The sequence below is a fragment of the Stegostoma tigrinum genome, chromosome 28, assembly GCF_030684315.1.
Source record: "Stegostoma tigrinum isolate sSteTig4 chromosome 28, sSteTig4.hap1, whole genome shotgun sequence".
Classification (NCBI taxonomy): domain Eukaryota; kingdom Metazoa; phylum Chordata; class Chondrichthyes; order Orectolobiformes; family Stegostomatidae; genus Stegostoma; species Stegostoma tigrinum.
Genome location: NC_081381.1, coordinates 33,431,533 through 33,446,697, shown reverse-complemented (window position 1 = coordinate 33,446,697; position 15,165 = coordinate 33,431,533). Strand labels below are relative to the sequence as shown.

Sequence of the window (15,165 nt, the reverse complement as noted above, 5' to 3'; positions counted from 1 at the left end):
ACGTATCTCTATACCCGCCCCGTATCACTATACCCACCATGTACCTCTATTCCCGCCACGTATCACTATACCCGCCACGTATCTCTATACCCGCCGCTTATCTCTATACCCGCCCCGTATCACTATACCCACCACGTATCTCTATACCCGCCCCGTATCTCTATACCCGCCCCGTATCTCTATACCCACCACGTACCTCTATACCCGCCACGTATCCCTATACCCGCCACGTATCTCTATACCCGCCACGCATCTCTACACCCGCCATGAACCTACATACCTGCCACGTATCCCTATACCCGCCACGTATCCCTATACCCGCCACGTATCTCTATATCCACCACGTATCACTATACCCACCACGTATCTCTATACCCGCCCCGTATCACTATACCCACCATGTACCTCTATTCCCGCCACGTATCACTATACCCGCCACGTATCTCTATACCCGCCGCTTATCTCTATACCCGCCCCGTATCACTATACCCACCATGTACCTCTATTCCCACCACGTATCACTATACCCGCCACGTATCTCTATACCCACCACGTATCTCTATATCCACCACGTATCACTATACCCACCATGTATCTCTATACCCGCCCCGTATCTCTATACCTGCCCCGTATCTCTATACCCACCACGTATCACTATACCCACCACGTATCTCTATACCCACCACGTATCTCTATACCCACCACGTATCCCTATACCCGCCACGTATCTCTATACCCACCACGTATCCCTATACCCGCCACGTATCACTATACCCACCACGTATCCCTATACCCGCCACGTATCACTATACCCGCCACGTATCCCTATACCCGCCCCGTATCTCTATACCCACCACATATCTCTATACCCACCACGTATCACTATACCCACCACGTATCACTATACCCGCCACATATCTCTATACCCGCCACATATCTCTATACCTGCCATGTATCTCCGCACCTGCCACGTATAGAACATAGAACATAGAAAAGTACAGCACAATACAGGCCCTTCGGCCCATGATGTTGTGCCGTGGAATAATCTTAATCCAAAAGTAAAATAACCGAACCTACATTCCCCTCAATTCACTGCTGTCCATGTGCATGTCCAGCAGTCGCTTAAATGTCACTAATGACTCCGCTTCCACGACTACCACTGGCAAACTATTCCATGCGCTCACAACTCTCTGGGTGAAGAACCTCCCTCTGACATCTCCTCTATACCTTCCTCCTAACACCTTAAAACTATGACCCCTCGTGGCAGTCAGTCTTGCCCTGGGGAAAAGTCTCTGGCTATCGACTCTATCCATGCCTCTCATTTACATCCCTCCACTTTGATGAGAGAGAGCTGTAATTCTGTTTCACAACATCAATTAGAAAAATAAGCTTTCAACGTAGCCTCGTTTAGACGGCTGTGAAGACTTTGAAAATCCGAAATATAAAAGCAACATATTCCGAATGCTGGAAATCAAGTACAAACAGAAGATGCAGGAAGTACACAGCAGCTGCAGAGTGGGAAACAGTTAACATTTCAGGGTGAAGTATTTTTGTCGGAAGATGCCCATTCCCCTCTACTGTTTGTGCCAGGCCCACAGTATTGTAGGGGGCTTTGTTTCCAATCTGTACCAGTAGAAGTTGATGCTCAGAGGAGTTGTAATTATTGCACAATTTATTCTGTAGTTCAGGCACAGGTTTCCACCTACCTGTTTCTTAAAAGAAAGTCAAAATCCGCTGACCCGTTTCCCACTTTCCCGCAGGAGAGCGAAGATGCAGTGAAGGTCCTGGCGAAAGAGAGAGACTCACTCGAGCGAGAGAAGCGGGACCTGCGCAGACAAGGCAAGGAGGCTACGGATCATGTGACTGCACTCCAGTCGCAACTGGACCTGAAAGAAAACAGGATTAAGGAACTGGAGGCAGAGTTGGCCATGGTAAGTGATGGGATGGAGAGTCCCCTGGCGTTATATCAGATGCAGGTTCTTACTAACACAGCCCTGTGGCCAGCTGGACCAATGTGGGCGGGGGGAGCAGGACCTTCTCCAAAGGCGTAATTGAATGTTGCCCATTTCCTAATAATCTCACTGTGGTCGCAGTTTGTCACTGGAGCTCCTTCTGGCTCAGAACGGGAGTCTAGGCTGGCCCTCAGTTAGTAGGTCATTGTCTGTAATTCATGTACCGTTTGGAATTGTGTTACTTTCTCATCCTTTGATATGGACGGCTGGGCAGTCACTTACAGTCCAGCGTTGGTCATGGAGTCAGGGACTCAATATAGCGATGCATTCTCGCCATTTGTCTGCATTGTGACTCGTGTGTGTTTTCTTTAGCCTGCCGTGTGTCTTTTGTTGTTGGTGTACACAGTGAGTGATGGCACACGCATCGTGTAACTTCAGAGACTCCACTCCCCTCTCGGTTTGCCCGGCTGGCATTTCGTGTTGCGTCAGTTCCACGAAGAGTGCACAGACAGTTCTTCCCTGCTTCCAAATCTGAAGGCGTGGATTTCTCCGTTGTACACAGCCTTCTTGCAAGTCCCTTGGGTTTTAACTCAAATCAGCCAGGATTTTGGATAAGGAAATGAAGCTGTGAAAGTCAGTCCATCACACTGACGGCCAATGATACATGGTGCTGTTGGACTCTTGAAAGGGGCGGGTACCCCGCTAGAAAGGAGCGAGCTGCCATTGTTGTTATTCTTCAGTCTGGTATCGCAGGGGCTCAGGAGCAGGAGTACGGGCTGGAGGTTGAAGCTTAAGGACAGGTTTACTGTTGCTCACAATCCAGGTCTGCTTCCTTCACTGTCCCTAGCTGTTCATTGCTCTCTGCATGCAGCTATCTCTCATTTTACCAAAAAACAGGACACAAAATGGAACTGTTGTAGGTAAGGATGTGTTTTTAGCAGCATAGACCCAATGGGCCAATTCTGTGTCGATGACATGGACAGCAATGCTGCGCAGAATGAGGCCGTTCAGCCCATTGTACCTGTGTCAGCTCTTTGTTCGAGCTATCCAGCTTGTCCAACTCCATTGCGGTTTCTCCATACCGTTGAAATCATCTCCCTTTTAGCCAGCTCCCTTCCGAAAGTCCCCATTGGACAGAGTCTGGGCCCCTGTTCATCTCACTGGAGACGGAAAGAATCAAGAGAGGGAAGATAAACTGTGGAGGAGTATGCAACAGCTTGGATCCCACTGGTGCTTTTCACACTGATATGAAGAACAGGTTTATAAAATGTAGTGTGTGGAAACGTATAAAGTGAGTGTGCAGGGCCCCCGTTAGGAATATCGCCAATGCATTTGTGGGAAGTAGCTGTCATCAGAAGGCTAAATTTTCTCGTCGTCCTTTGTGTTGCCTTCCTGAACTACTGCGATCTGTGGGATGTGGGTACATTATGGTGCTGTTCAAGCGGGAGTTCCAGGGACAGTGGGGAAGTATGATATATTTCCAAGTCAGGATGATGTGGGGCTTGGAGACGAACTTGCTGGTGGTTTTGTTCCCATTTCCTAGCTCGCCTTGTCTTATTAGACAATCAAGGACAGGGCTCTGGAAGATGCTGTTGAGGAAGTGGCTGTTTGGTGGGAGAGAGAGCAATACATTGATATTTAAATGGTAGCAGGTTGGGAAGGGGAGTGTACAAAAGGGCCCTGAGGATCCCTTGAACACCAGACAGTGAAAGCAAGTGTGCAGGTGCAAGAGACACTTTGGAAGGTAAATGGCTATTTTGGGCTTCATTGCAAGAGGGTTTGAGTACAGGAGCAAGGATATCTTATTGTAGCTGTCCGGGTCTTGGGAAAACCACACCTGGAACACTGCACACAGTTTGCTCCCCATATCCAGGGAGGGATAAACTTGCCAGGAGTGCAGGTAAAAGTTCCCCAGACTGACTCCTGAGATGGCAGGTTTGTTGTATCTGGAGGGATTTGACCAACTGGGCTTATATTCACTGGAGCTTAGGAAAATGAGACAGAATCTCATTGAAATCTATCACTTTTGGGTAAAGTTGAGCCAAGGTTCCCATATAACCACGCTCAGAGGTTTTATAGTCCCACTCCAACCTGGTTTGTCCACACAGCAGCAGGAATGATTAGACTGGAGGTAGGGGGCTGGACAGACTAGCTAAGGTGATGCTCCCCTTAGCTGTATGGCTCCAGAACAAGGCAGGACTGGGAGAGGAAATCTCCAGAGTGAGAGGAGGAGGCCGGTGGAATTCTCTACCACTAAAGGCCAAGCCACTGAATGTGTTTTACGAAAGAAATTGATACACAGAGGTTTCCAGGGATACAGGGAGGAAACAGTACTATGGTGATTAGATAGAGGATCAGCCATGATGATGTTGAATGGTGGAGCGGACTCAATAGGCTGAGTGGCCTAATCCTGTATTTTCTAGGACGTGTTTGAGCTGTTGCAGTACATCATGGAGATGGTACACACTGGAGCCACTGTGTACAGCTGGTGGAAGAGGTAAATATTGAAAGTGTTAGGTAGCTCAGACATTGGGCCAGAGTTTGTGCAGTGTTGTGAGCTGTGAGTGTAACATCACTGAAGGAGCTGTGTCCAAGGTTCTATCAACAGACAGACAACAGGATTGAGCTGTCCAGCTGGCATCAATTGGCATTTTCTTCAGTTCCTTCATTTTGATGTGCGTCAGAAATGGAGGATGTTGGGTGAGGATGTGGTTCCCTATCAAAGGGATTTCAGGTAAATAGCTGCCTCACTCGTTGTCCTGGGTGGGCCCTGTTTACTAAGGAGCGAATTCCTGGGACACTGGGGCCTGCTCAGTCAGGAGCAATGTCCTGGGACACTGGGGCCTGTTCAGTCAGGAGCGATGCCCTGGGACACTAGGGCCTGTTCAATCAGGAACAATGTCCTGGGAACTTGGGGCCTGTTTACTAAGGAGCGAATTCCTGGGACACTGGGGCCTGCTCAGTCAGGAGCAATGTCCTGGGACACTGGGGCCTGTTCAGTCAGGAGCGATGCCCTGGGACACTAGGGCCTGTTCAATCAGGAACAATGTCCTGGGAACTTGGGGCCTGTTTACTAAGGAGCGAATTCCTGGGACACTGGGGCCTGCTCAGTCAGGAGCAATGTCCTGGGACACTGGGGCCTGTTCAGTCAGGAGCGATGCCCTGGGACACTAGGGCCTGTTCAATCAGGAACAATGTCCTGGGAACTTGGGGCCTGTTTACGAAGGAGCGAATTCCTTGGACACTGGGGCCTGTTTCCTAAGGAGCGAATTCCTGGGACACTGGGGCCTGTTCAGCCAGGAGTGATGTCCTGGGACACTGGGGCCTCTTTACTAAGGAGCAAATTCCTGGGACACTGGGGCCTGTTCAGCCAGGAGCGATGTGACAGTGTACATTGCCAAAGCCCTGTGTTTTGCTCTGGGCGTACAGATAAGTGGATTGTTTCGTCAGCTGGCAGCCATGCTTCTGGGTGAAGAAGTGGAGCGTAGATCGCACTGTCCTGTGTTATTTTGTACCCCGCCCCCGTAGTATTGATTCTGATGAATATGGATATCATTCCGAAACCTTGAGATAATTAATGGAGGGAGGATACATCCAAACTCAACAGATACTTCCATCAGTCATCTCACATTCTTACTTGTTCTTGTCTCCCGATAGTGAAGACAGTTATAAATTGTAGTTTTTCTCTTTCCATTTGGTCATCGTCTGTACAGAGCAGGGAGGGATCTAGCTGAATATTGCACTATAACTCGTGCAGGAATACAGTGATTGATCATTCACTGAAACGTTCCCGTTAGTGTCGGTCCAGGAGCAGGTCCTAGCTGTGGCTTTTTTTTTGTGTGAGGGGTGTTGCCGATGTGGCTGACCTGCTTAGCTCGATAATACTGTGACAGGAGAGGATGTGTACGTGGCTAAGTGAGCCCTAGCCAGTACAGCCTGTAGGAACGTTCCAAATCTCAGCTGAGATTTCAAGGCCAGCTTTGAAGATCTGGTATCAGTTGAGACCAGTCACTTGTCAGGTATTATTTTAATTCTAGAATGCAACGCTGAGGTTTTATAGGGAGGAGCTGCTTGCATTACTGAGGGCCGAGAGGATGCTGGGTTTTTAACTGGTTGATTTGCAAAATGCACAGTACAGCAGAAGGAAAACCTGTTTTTAACAGACAAACACAACTCAAGCTCAGCGACTGCTCAGCACGTTCTCCAGAAGGTGAGGTGGAACCTCCAATCCTGTACCCAGTGACTGAGGACCCTCTGAACCTGCACCCATCCCTGTAACTAGGGGGAACTCTGAGTTGCTGTTAACATGTTGCTGTGAGCTGAACCTTCAGCGAGTCATCGAATGGCAGATTTCAGCGAACGGTTTTCCGTTCACTCGTTTTTTTGTTTGAGATGTAGCCATTGCTGATGGAGCCAGCATACGATACCCATCCCTAAATGCCCTCAACAGCACTCGAGAGTCAGTCATGATACTGTGGGGTCTAGACTTACACATAGGCCAGACCGGGTAAGGATGGCAGATTTCCTTCACTAAAGGACAGGAATGAACCTGGTTTGAGGACAATTGATAGTCTCGCTGGCAGCATTATTGAGATTAGCGTTCAATTCTGGAGTTTTATTTAGTAAAAGCTAATTTAGTATTGGCTCTTGAGAGATGAACACCTCATCCTGCCCAGTATAGACACAGAGCCATGGGCTCACTGGCGCAGTGGTAGTGTTCCTATCTCTGGGCCAGGCAGCCAGGGTTCAAGTCCCAACCATCTTGGGAGTGTGTCATAGCCTGAGTGAGCAGGTTGATTAAACTTAACTCGACACGGGGTTAGTGGGCACAGGGACATCATGATGCACTGGGTAGTTTGATCCCAATGGGGCAGCAATGATATCTCAGTGATGGCTTCCCATGGAAACAGGCCAAACACCAGATTTGGTCATGTGGCATTCCTCCTGACATTCCTTTACTACAGAAGTGTTTTCCTGTTCAAACACGACAGGTTTATGTTGATGTTGGGAGAAACACAGCACAGATACTCTGAGCATTTGTCTACTTAAACTCAAAGCTTCTACTTAGGCCCAAGATGCTGACTGGAGACAGCCCAGACTGTAGGAGGAGCCACCCTTTGACCTTATCAGTTAGCTGCTGTCTTTGGGGTCCTTCAACAGACTGATTTAGATATGCATTTAAGATTTGTTCCTTCCACATGGCTGTGTCATCATTCCAGAACCTTGCTGCAGTGAGGTCTGGCTCGCAGAGAGAGACAAGAGCTGAGGGTGCAGATTGTGGCTCCTAACAGAACCCCCATTCTGTGGTGTCAATTAGTTGGTAGCAGCATGCTTTCAGTTCAGTTTGTACAGCTCCTTCCAGCTGCATGCTATTGATTATTTTCACTCTTCTTCCAACGTCTGAAATGGTTTCCGTGATACACCGACTTCCGTCTTCCTGTATATTCCTTTCTTCCTTTCGTCCTTCACTTCATTTTAGTCCTCTGCTTTTACCCTCCTGGAATATATGTTACCCTCCAACCTTCTGGTCCTACTTCGCCACCTACTGGTAAAGCAAGGATTAGCTTGCATCTATGAGAGCAGGTCAGGTCAAAGGTCATGTAGGGGCAGAACACATTAGGTCATTCTATTTGACATGCTATCTCCCCAGATAATGAACCGTATGGGCCAGAAAATGGAATATCGTATTTTCGATCGTTCAGCTGAGAAGGAACCCTTCCCTCGGGTGCTGGCGGTAAGAAGTGCACTGAGAAAGTATATCACGCACTTTGTGTCTTTAAATGGTGTTCTGTTGTACAATTGGCACCAATTGATCGCCTTAGCCCGCATCTAACTCTGGCGTGGTTCTTGAGCTGGTGTGCACGTTTGTGTCCTGTTACTAACCTCTGACTGGCATCAGTACCCTCCTATGCCACACCTCCTGCTTTAGGATAGGTTTGATGTCGTGGGAGTGTGTGGTGGGGCTGTCTGGGCTCTCCTCCATAGATCCTTTCTCCACTCTTGTCCCCCTGCTCCCATTTCTCTTCCGCCCCAGCTCTGGTCAACTAGGACTTTCCCCTTCATTCCACCCCTTCCCCATGCTCACCTCTTGTCGCATCCTGAGTAACAGGCCCTCCAGGATAAGCCTGTACACCAAACATGTGCACTTCTCATGGCCTCTTCCGCCATTTCTACAGTCCGACAACTCCCTTGCTAATATTGTGGTGAGTCCTTTCTAACCTCACAGTGAGTGTACCTTCACCTCACAGACTGCACCAGCTTAAGAAGGTAGTTCTCCGCCAGGTTCCTGGGATGAGCAGTAAATGCTGTCCCATATTCCAGCTAATGCATGACCTTTCTTTAAAAAAAACCTTCAAAATCTGTTTCCTCAAGGAGATAGCCAAGCTCAGATCTTCTCCTAATCCTTCTATATCTGCAATGTTCCTGTCCAGCTGGGTGGTCAGGCTGTATCTTGATGCTCTGGAGGTCTGTGCTGTAGGGATGTGCTGTCCATGTACTGTAGACAGTGTGCCTGCTCCCTGGGAGATAGTCTTTAATTGCAGCTTCTGAGCAAAGTAACCTCCACAGATATTGCATGATGATTGTGTCTGTGAAAATGTTCCAGTTTGTTGTATCTCATCTATCCTGAATAATGCATCATCAGCAAACTATTTGACCATAGTGGGTAACAGAGTCTATTGCAATCTTTCCTCCTCACTCTCACACACATGCAGACACATAATAGCAGGGACCCTGCAGCGTTTGCCCCTTGCTTTGGTGTTGAACCCAGGTATCGTTGCTATTTTGATCTAGTGTCATATTCACCCACTCACTCTAGCCTGAAGTCCAAACCCTTCACTTCGAATGAAGTTACTGGAATGGGCAGCCGCTGTTAAAGCCAAACAGTGTTAAAGCAGGAAACTTCTTGGGGCGTGTCCTGTACTTCCACATGCATGTGTGTCCAACCCGTGTGTGAAGTTCATCCCTGTGATCACCCCTCAGCCCCTCATCCTAACAGGACACCACGCCTAAACTCAGCATTTGGACACCAAACACCTCCTGCATCCATCAGAAGGATCTCCCAGGTAGTCTCCAAACAAGAACTACAAAATGCCGAGATGGCTGTAATGTGGACAGGTGCCACTGGTTCTTTGCTGAGCCAATCTGGTAGGCAACAATGACCAGCTGAGGCTGAAATATGGGACAGGGGTGCAGAAGCTCTCCCTTCTCTTTTTTTGGGCATCCCCCAGAGGGTGGGCTTGGTTTGACATCGTGCCTCATTGACCACCCCCCCCTCCCCTCACTGCTGCTCTGGTATCCAGGCACAGTCTCTGGGAGTGGATTGATATCCTGTTCTTCAATGGCTCCCAGCAGTGGGGGATGTGAGGATGAGTGAACCACAGAGAGCAGAGTTCCATCTGCAGCTGCTCAGAGTTTGATGGATGTGGCACTTTCGTAGCTAAATTCTGGGCAATTCCATGCCACTGTCATCTGCCCGTCTTTCCCTCCCATTGTATCCACCTCTCAGCATCATGTTCTCGCTTTTTCTATAACATTCCTAGGATCAGAGACGCATGATTCCCCATTGGTGATAGGTATCTTTGACCTCTAGGCTATCTTCCTATTTTAAATCTCATAATGTCCCCTCACTTAGCCTCAGCACCACCCACCCCCAAATAAACCTGGCACCAATATCTCTATGCTGTTCAACTCCCAAATGCTCATTTTCACAGTCCATCACTTTCTCATACATTTTGACTGATCGTGGCTTCTTGGAGCTTCCTCGATCCTCCAATGGGCTTAAGATGGTGAATTTCCCAGACCAACCCATCTCCCAAGAGCTCACAGGTGGGGACACTGGTGTTTCTAGTGAAGAAAAAGGCTGAGCCTTCCTGAGGGCCATATCGGAGAGTCTTCACTCTCCCTCAATGTACATCTGTAGATAAGTGTACCCGTTGGAAGTCAGACTCGATCAATTGATTAGCCCTGGATTGATTGATTAGCTTTGACAGGCTTGACCAACAAATACTGACCAAGATTCTCACCTCACTTCTGTTTTATTCCAGAAAGAGTTGTAGATTTTATAAATGTGTTAGTTTAGATACTATTGTTAACCCTGGGCACTTTACATCAGAGGCAACAAAAGGGCACATTATAACCAGCACCCATTAATGTTAAGCCCTTGCTGGTCCGAAACCCAGTGACATTCCTCCTTCTCCAGTATTGCGCCTTGTGAGTTTATAGAGGTTTTCTGTCCAGAGATGTTATTGCGTACCTCTTGAGCAGGTGGGACTTGAACTTAGGGCCTCCCGATCAGAGAAAGAGACACTACCATCGTGCGACAGTCCCTTCCTTGGGGTTTATGTACATGCCACCAAATGCTCCCCTCAGGCCCTGGGTGGCTGTCATGGTACAAAAGATCTGAAAATCCTCCTCAGCCACTTGTTTAAGACAATCCAGTGACATTTCATCTGGACTGTGGAGGAGGTTGGAGAGGGAGGAGAAAGATCCAGTTATCATGGTCCACACTTGCCTTCGTTACTCACACCTTTTGAGTACAGGAGCTGGGAAGTCATGTTGAGCTTGTACAGGACATTGGTGAGGCCTCTTCTGGGATACTATTGTCCAGTTATAAGAAGGAGAGGGTTCAAGCTAGAGAGGGTTCAGAAGAGATTTATCAAGATATTGCTGGGTATGGAGGGTTTGAGTTATAAAGAAAGGCTGGATAGGCTGGGGGTTTTTTCACTGGAGCGTAGGAGGTTCAAAGGCGACCAAACAAGTTTATAAAATAATGACCAGTATGGATGGAGTTAATCAATGTTGCCATTTCCCTAGGATGGGGGACTTTCAAGACTAGGGGGTACATTTCTAAGGTGAGAGGAGGGGAATTTAAAAAAGACATGAGGCAAATTTTTTACACAGAGGATGGTTCGCGTGTGGAATGAACTTCATGAGGAAGGGGTGGATGTGGGCACAGTTACAATGTTTAAAAGACATTTGGCTAAGTACATGAAAGGTTCAGAGGGATATGGGCCAGGAGCAGGCAGGTGGGACTAGTTTAGTTTGGGATTATGTTTGGCGTAGACTGGTTGGACCGAAGGATCTGTTTCTGTGCTGTATGACTCTATGATACAAACAATATCAGTAGAAAGTGGAAAGAGGTCCTGTTGAGGGAGTATGAGCAGCTAGGGGTTTAAATTACAAAACTGAACTGCAAAGGTAATAATCTCTGGGTTACCCCCAGAATCACGAGCAAATTGGCACAGGGTCAACAGGATTAAAGAGGTAATACGAGGCTCAAAAATTGGTGTGGGAGTAAAGGGTTCGAATTCATGGGGCATTGATACCAATCCTAGGGAAGGAGGGAGCTGTTCCAGTGGGACAGGCTCCATCTGAATCAGGCTGGGACTGTCACACAACTAGGGCTGTAGTAGGGCTTTAAACTAAACAGTGAGTGGTGAGGTCATTTGCGTGGAAAACAATTGAATGAATTAAAGGTGGTGGGGAGGGCTCAGCAGATGTTATTGAAGTTTCCAGAACAAGTGATAGGACAGAGGGTGTGGAACGGGCCAGGAATCTAACTTCGAGCACAGCAGATGAGGGGACAGCTATGAGAGAGGGAGGCAGTCAGTGCAGGATTGAGGGTGCTGTGTTTAAATGCACGCAGTATACAAAACTAGGTAAATGAGTTTGTAGCACAGATTGAAATTGACAGGTACAATGTTGTGAGTATCACAGAGAGGTGGCTGCAAGGGGATCAGGGCTGAGAACTAAATACTTGAGGATACACATCCTATCAGGAGGATAGGCGGAGGGACTGGGGTTGCCTTGTTAGTAAGAAATGGAATTACATCAATAGCAAGAATCGATAGAGTTGGAAGGTGTAGAATCTGTGTGGGTAAAGCTCAGGAACCGCAAAGGTAAAAAAGACCACAATAGAAGTTGTGTGTGGGTCTCCTAACAATAGTCAGGATTTGGGAAAGAGAATAAATCAGAGGTCAGAGAAGGCATGTAAGAAAGGACTATTACAGTAATTGTGGGGGACTTCAGTGTACAGGTGGACTGGGAAAATCAGGTTGGTAGCGGAGGTCAAGAAAGGAATTTGCAGAATGTCTACAAAATGGTTTTGTCTGGAGCAGCTTGCAGCAGAACCCAGTAGGGAACAGCCAATTCTGGATTTAGTGATGTGTAATGTGGCAGACTTGATTAGGGAGCCTAAGGTGCACGAACCCCAAGTGAGCAGTGACCATAATATGATGGAATTCACCTTGTAGTTTGCGAGGGAGAAGCTGGAATCACATATAATGGTGTTACAATTGAGTATAGATAACTACAATGACATGAGCCAGGAGCTGGCCAGAGTGTATTGGAAGGGGGGCCTAGCAGGGAAAATAGTCGAGCAGCATGGGCAGGGGTTTCAGGGGGCAATTTGGGAGGCACAACAGAAATTCACCCCAAGGAAGAAGAAACATACAAAGCAGAGGACAGGCAACTATGGCTGACGAGAGAAGTCAGGGGCAGCATAAATGCGAAAGAGAAAACAGACGATGTGGTGAAGAGTAGTGGGAAGCCAGACAATTGTGGAGACTTTAAAAACCAGCGAAGGATAAATGAGAAAGCAGTATGGCAGAGGGGTGAAAGGATGAAATAGAAGGGTAAGATAGCTCATATTTTAAAAAGAGAAATTGCAAGCTTTTTTTTAGATATGTAAACAGTAAGAGAGAGGCAAGAGCGGACATTGGACCACTGGAAAATCAGGCTGTAAAGCAGTAATGGGAGTCAAAGAAATGGTGGAGGAACTGATTCAGTACTTGGCATCAGTTTCCACAATGGAAGACACCAGCATCATACCAGAACTTCAGGAAAGTCGGGGGCAGGTGAGTGTGTGGTGGCCATCACCAAGGAGAAGGTGTTGGCGATGCTGAAAGGTCTGAAGTTGGATAAATGACCCAAACTGGATGGACTACACCCCAGGGCCCTGAGGGAGGTAGCTGAGGGGATTGTAGAGGTGTTGGTGATCTTCCAGGACTCACTGGAGTCGGGGAGGGTCCCAGAGGATTGGAAAAGGCCTAATGTAACACACCTGTTTAAGTAGGGAGGAAGGCAGAAGACAGGAAGCTGTAAGTCTAAAGCAGTCCAAAGATATGCAGGCTAAGTTGATTGGCCATGCTAAATTGCCTGCAGTGTTCAGGGATGTGTAGATTAGGTGGGTTGTAGGGGGATGGGTCTGGGTGGGATGCTGTGAGGGGCAGTGTGGACTAGTTGGGCCAAAGGGCCTGTTTCCACACTGTAGGGATTCTATGATTCTAAAGTGGTTAGACTAACCTCAGCCATTTGTGAGATTATGGACGCCACTACTAACGATGAGATTGCAGAGTACGTGGAAGTGCGTGGTAAAACAGGACTGAGTCAGCACAGCTTCGTCAAGGGGAGGTCATACCTGGCAAATTTGTTAGAATTCTTTTTTGGAGGTAGTGAGCAAATTAAACAAAGGAGAGCCAGTGGATACGATCTATTTGAATTTCCAGAAAGCCTTTGACAAGGAGCTGCACAGGAGCCTGCTAGAGCCCATGATATTAGGGGCAAAAGCAAAGAGTTTGGATAAAGACAGCTTTTTCAGGATGGTGGCTGATGACTAGTGGAGTTCCGCAGGGGTCAGTTTGGGACCACAACTATTTACATTATACATCAGTGATCTGGTTGGTGCATTGTTGCAAAGCTAGGTGGAGGGGAAGGTAGTGTTGAGGAAGTGGGGAGGCCACAGAAGGATTTGGATAGGCTAGGGAAATGGACAAATAAGTGGCAGATGGAATACACTGGGAAAATGTGAGGTTATGCACTTTGGTCGGAAAAACAGAGGCATGGACTGTTTTATAAATGGGGAAAGGCTTCAAAAATCTGAAGCACAAAGGGACTTAGACGTCTTAGTTCACGATTCTCTTAAAGTTAACATGCAGGTTCAGTTGGCTGGTAGGTAAACAAATGCAATATTGTGCATTCGTTTGCAAACGTGTACTGCTGAGGAGGCATACGGTTCTGGTCAGACCTCATTTGGAATATTGTGAGCAGTCTTGGGCCTCCTATCCGAAAAAGAATGTGCTGACATTGGAGGGGGTCCAGAGGAGCTAACAAGATTGATCCCAGGGATGAAGGGCTTGTCATATGTGGTTGCAGACTCTGGGTCTGTACACGATGGGGTTTAGAAGGTAGAGGGGAATCTGGCTGAAACTTCCAGAATACTGAGAGGCCTGAATAGATTGGACGAGGAGAAGATGTTTCCACCAGTAGGAGAGACTAGAACCCGAGGGCAGAGCCTCAGGGTGAAGGGATGACTCTTTAGAGCTGAGATGAGGAGGAGTTTCTGCAGCCCGAGGCTGGTGCATCTGTGGATCCCATCGTGACAGAGGGCAATGGAGGCCAAGTCATTGATTGTTTTCACGACCGAGATAGATATGTTCCTAGTGAGTAAGGGTATCAGAAGTTACAGGGAACAGGCAGGACAATAGGGTTCACAAAGTAGTTGATTAATATCTACATGAAGGCAAGTTGTTAAAATCAACATGGTGTACAGTCGTTCTGCCCAGATTGCTGAGCATCAGCTGTAACTAACATTCAGACCAATGTCTCACCTGTCACTGTAACACATACAGCCATTACCCAACTATGATCTGCTCCCTCGCTCCCCAGCCATGACCCGCACCCTCGCTCCCCGGCTGTGACCCGCTCCCTCACTCCCCGGCCCTGGCCGTGACTTACTCCCTCACTCCCCACCTGTAACCTGCTCCCTTACTCCCCAACTATGAGCCCGCTCCCTTGCTCCCCGTCCATGACCCGCTCCCTCGCTCCCCGGCCGTGACCGGCTCCCTCACTCCCCGACCATGACCCACTCCCTCACTCCCCGGCCGTGACCCGCTCCCTCACTCCCCGGCCGTGACCCGCTCCCTTGCTCCCCGACTGTGACCCGCTCCTTCACTCCCCAACCGTGACCCACTCCCTCGCTCCCCGACTGTGACCCGCTCCCTCACTCCCCGGCCATGACCCACTCCCTCGCTCCCCGACCCTGGCAGTGACCCACTCCCTCATGCCCTAACCATGACCCGCTCCCTCACTCCCCACCTGTAGCCCGCACCCTCACTCCCCAACCATGACCCACTCCTTTACTCCCTGGCTGTGACCCACTCCCTCCCTCCCTCAATCCTGACTACATCCTACATACAGAAGGTTGATGTCCTCA

General features: G+C 48.4%; 1 protein-coding gene across 6 annotated transcripts in view; it reads left to right on the top strand.

Moving 5' to 3' along the window:
* LOC125466570 (kazrin-like) overlaps positions 1-15,165 on the top strand; it is a 607,575-nt gene that overhangs the window by 450,600 nt on the left and 141,810 nt on the right. For 5 of the 6 annotated variants that reach the window (XM_048561206.2, XM_048561210.2, XM_048561209.2 and 2 more), the window contains 2 exons: positions 1,761-1,931; positions 7,603-7,686. In XM_048561206.2, coding sequence (XP_048417163.1) covers positions 1,761-1,931; positions 7,603-7,686 — 255 coding nt within the window. The remainder of the gene's footprint in view (positions 1-1,760; positions 1,932-7,602; positions 7,687-15,165) is intronic. The other variant, XM_048561207.2, reaches the window with a different exon arrangement.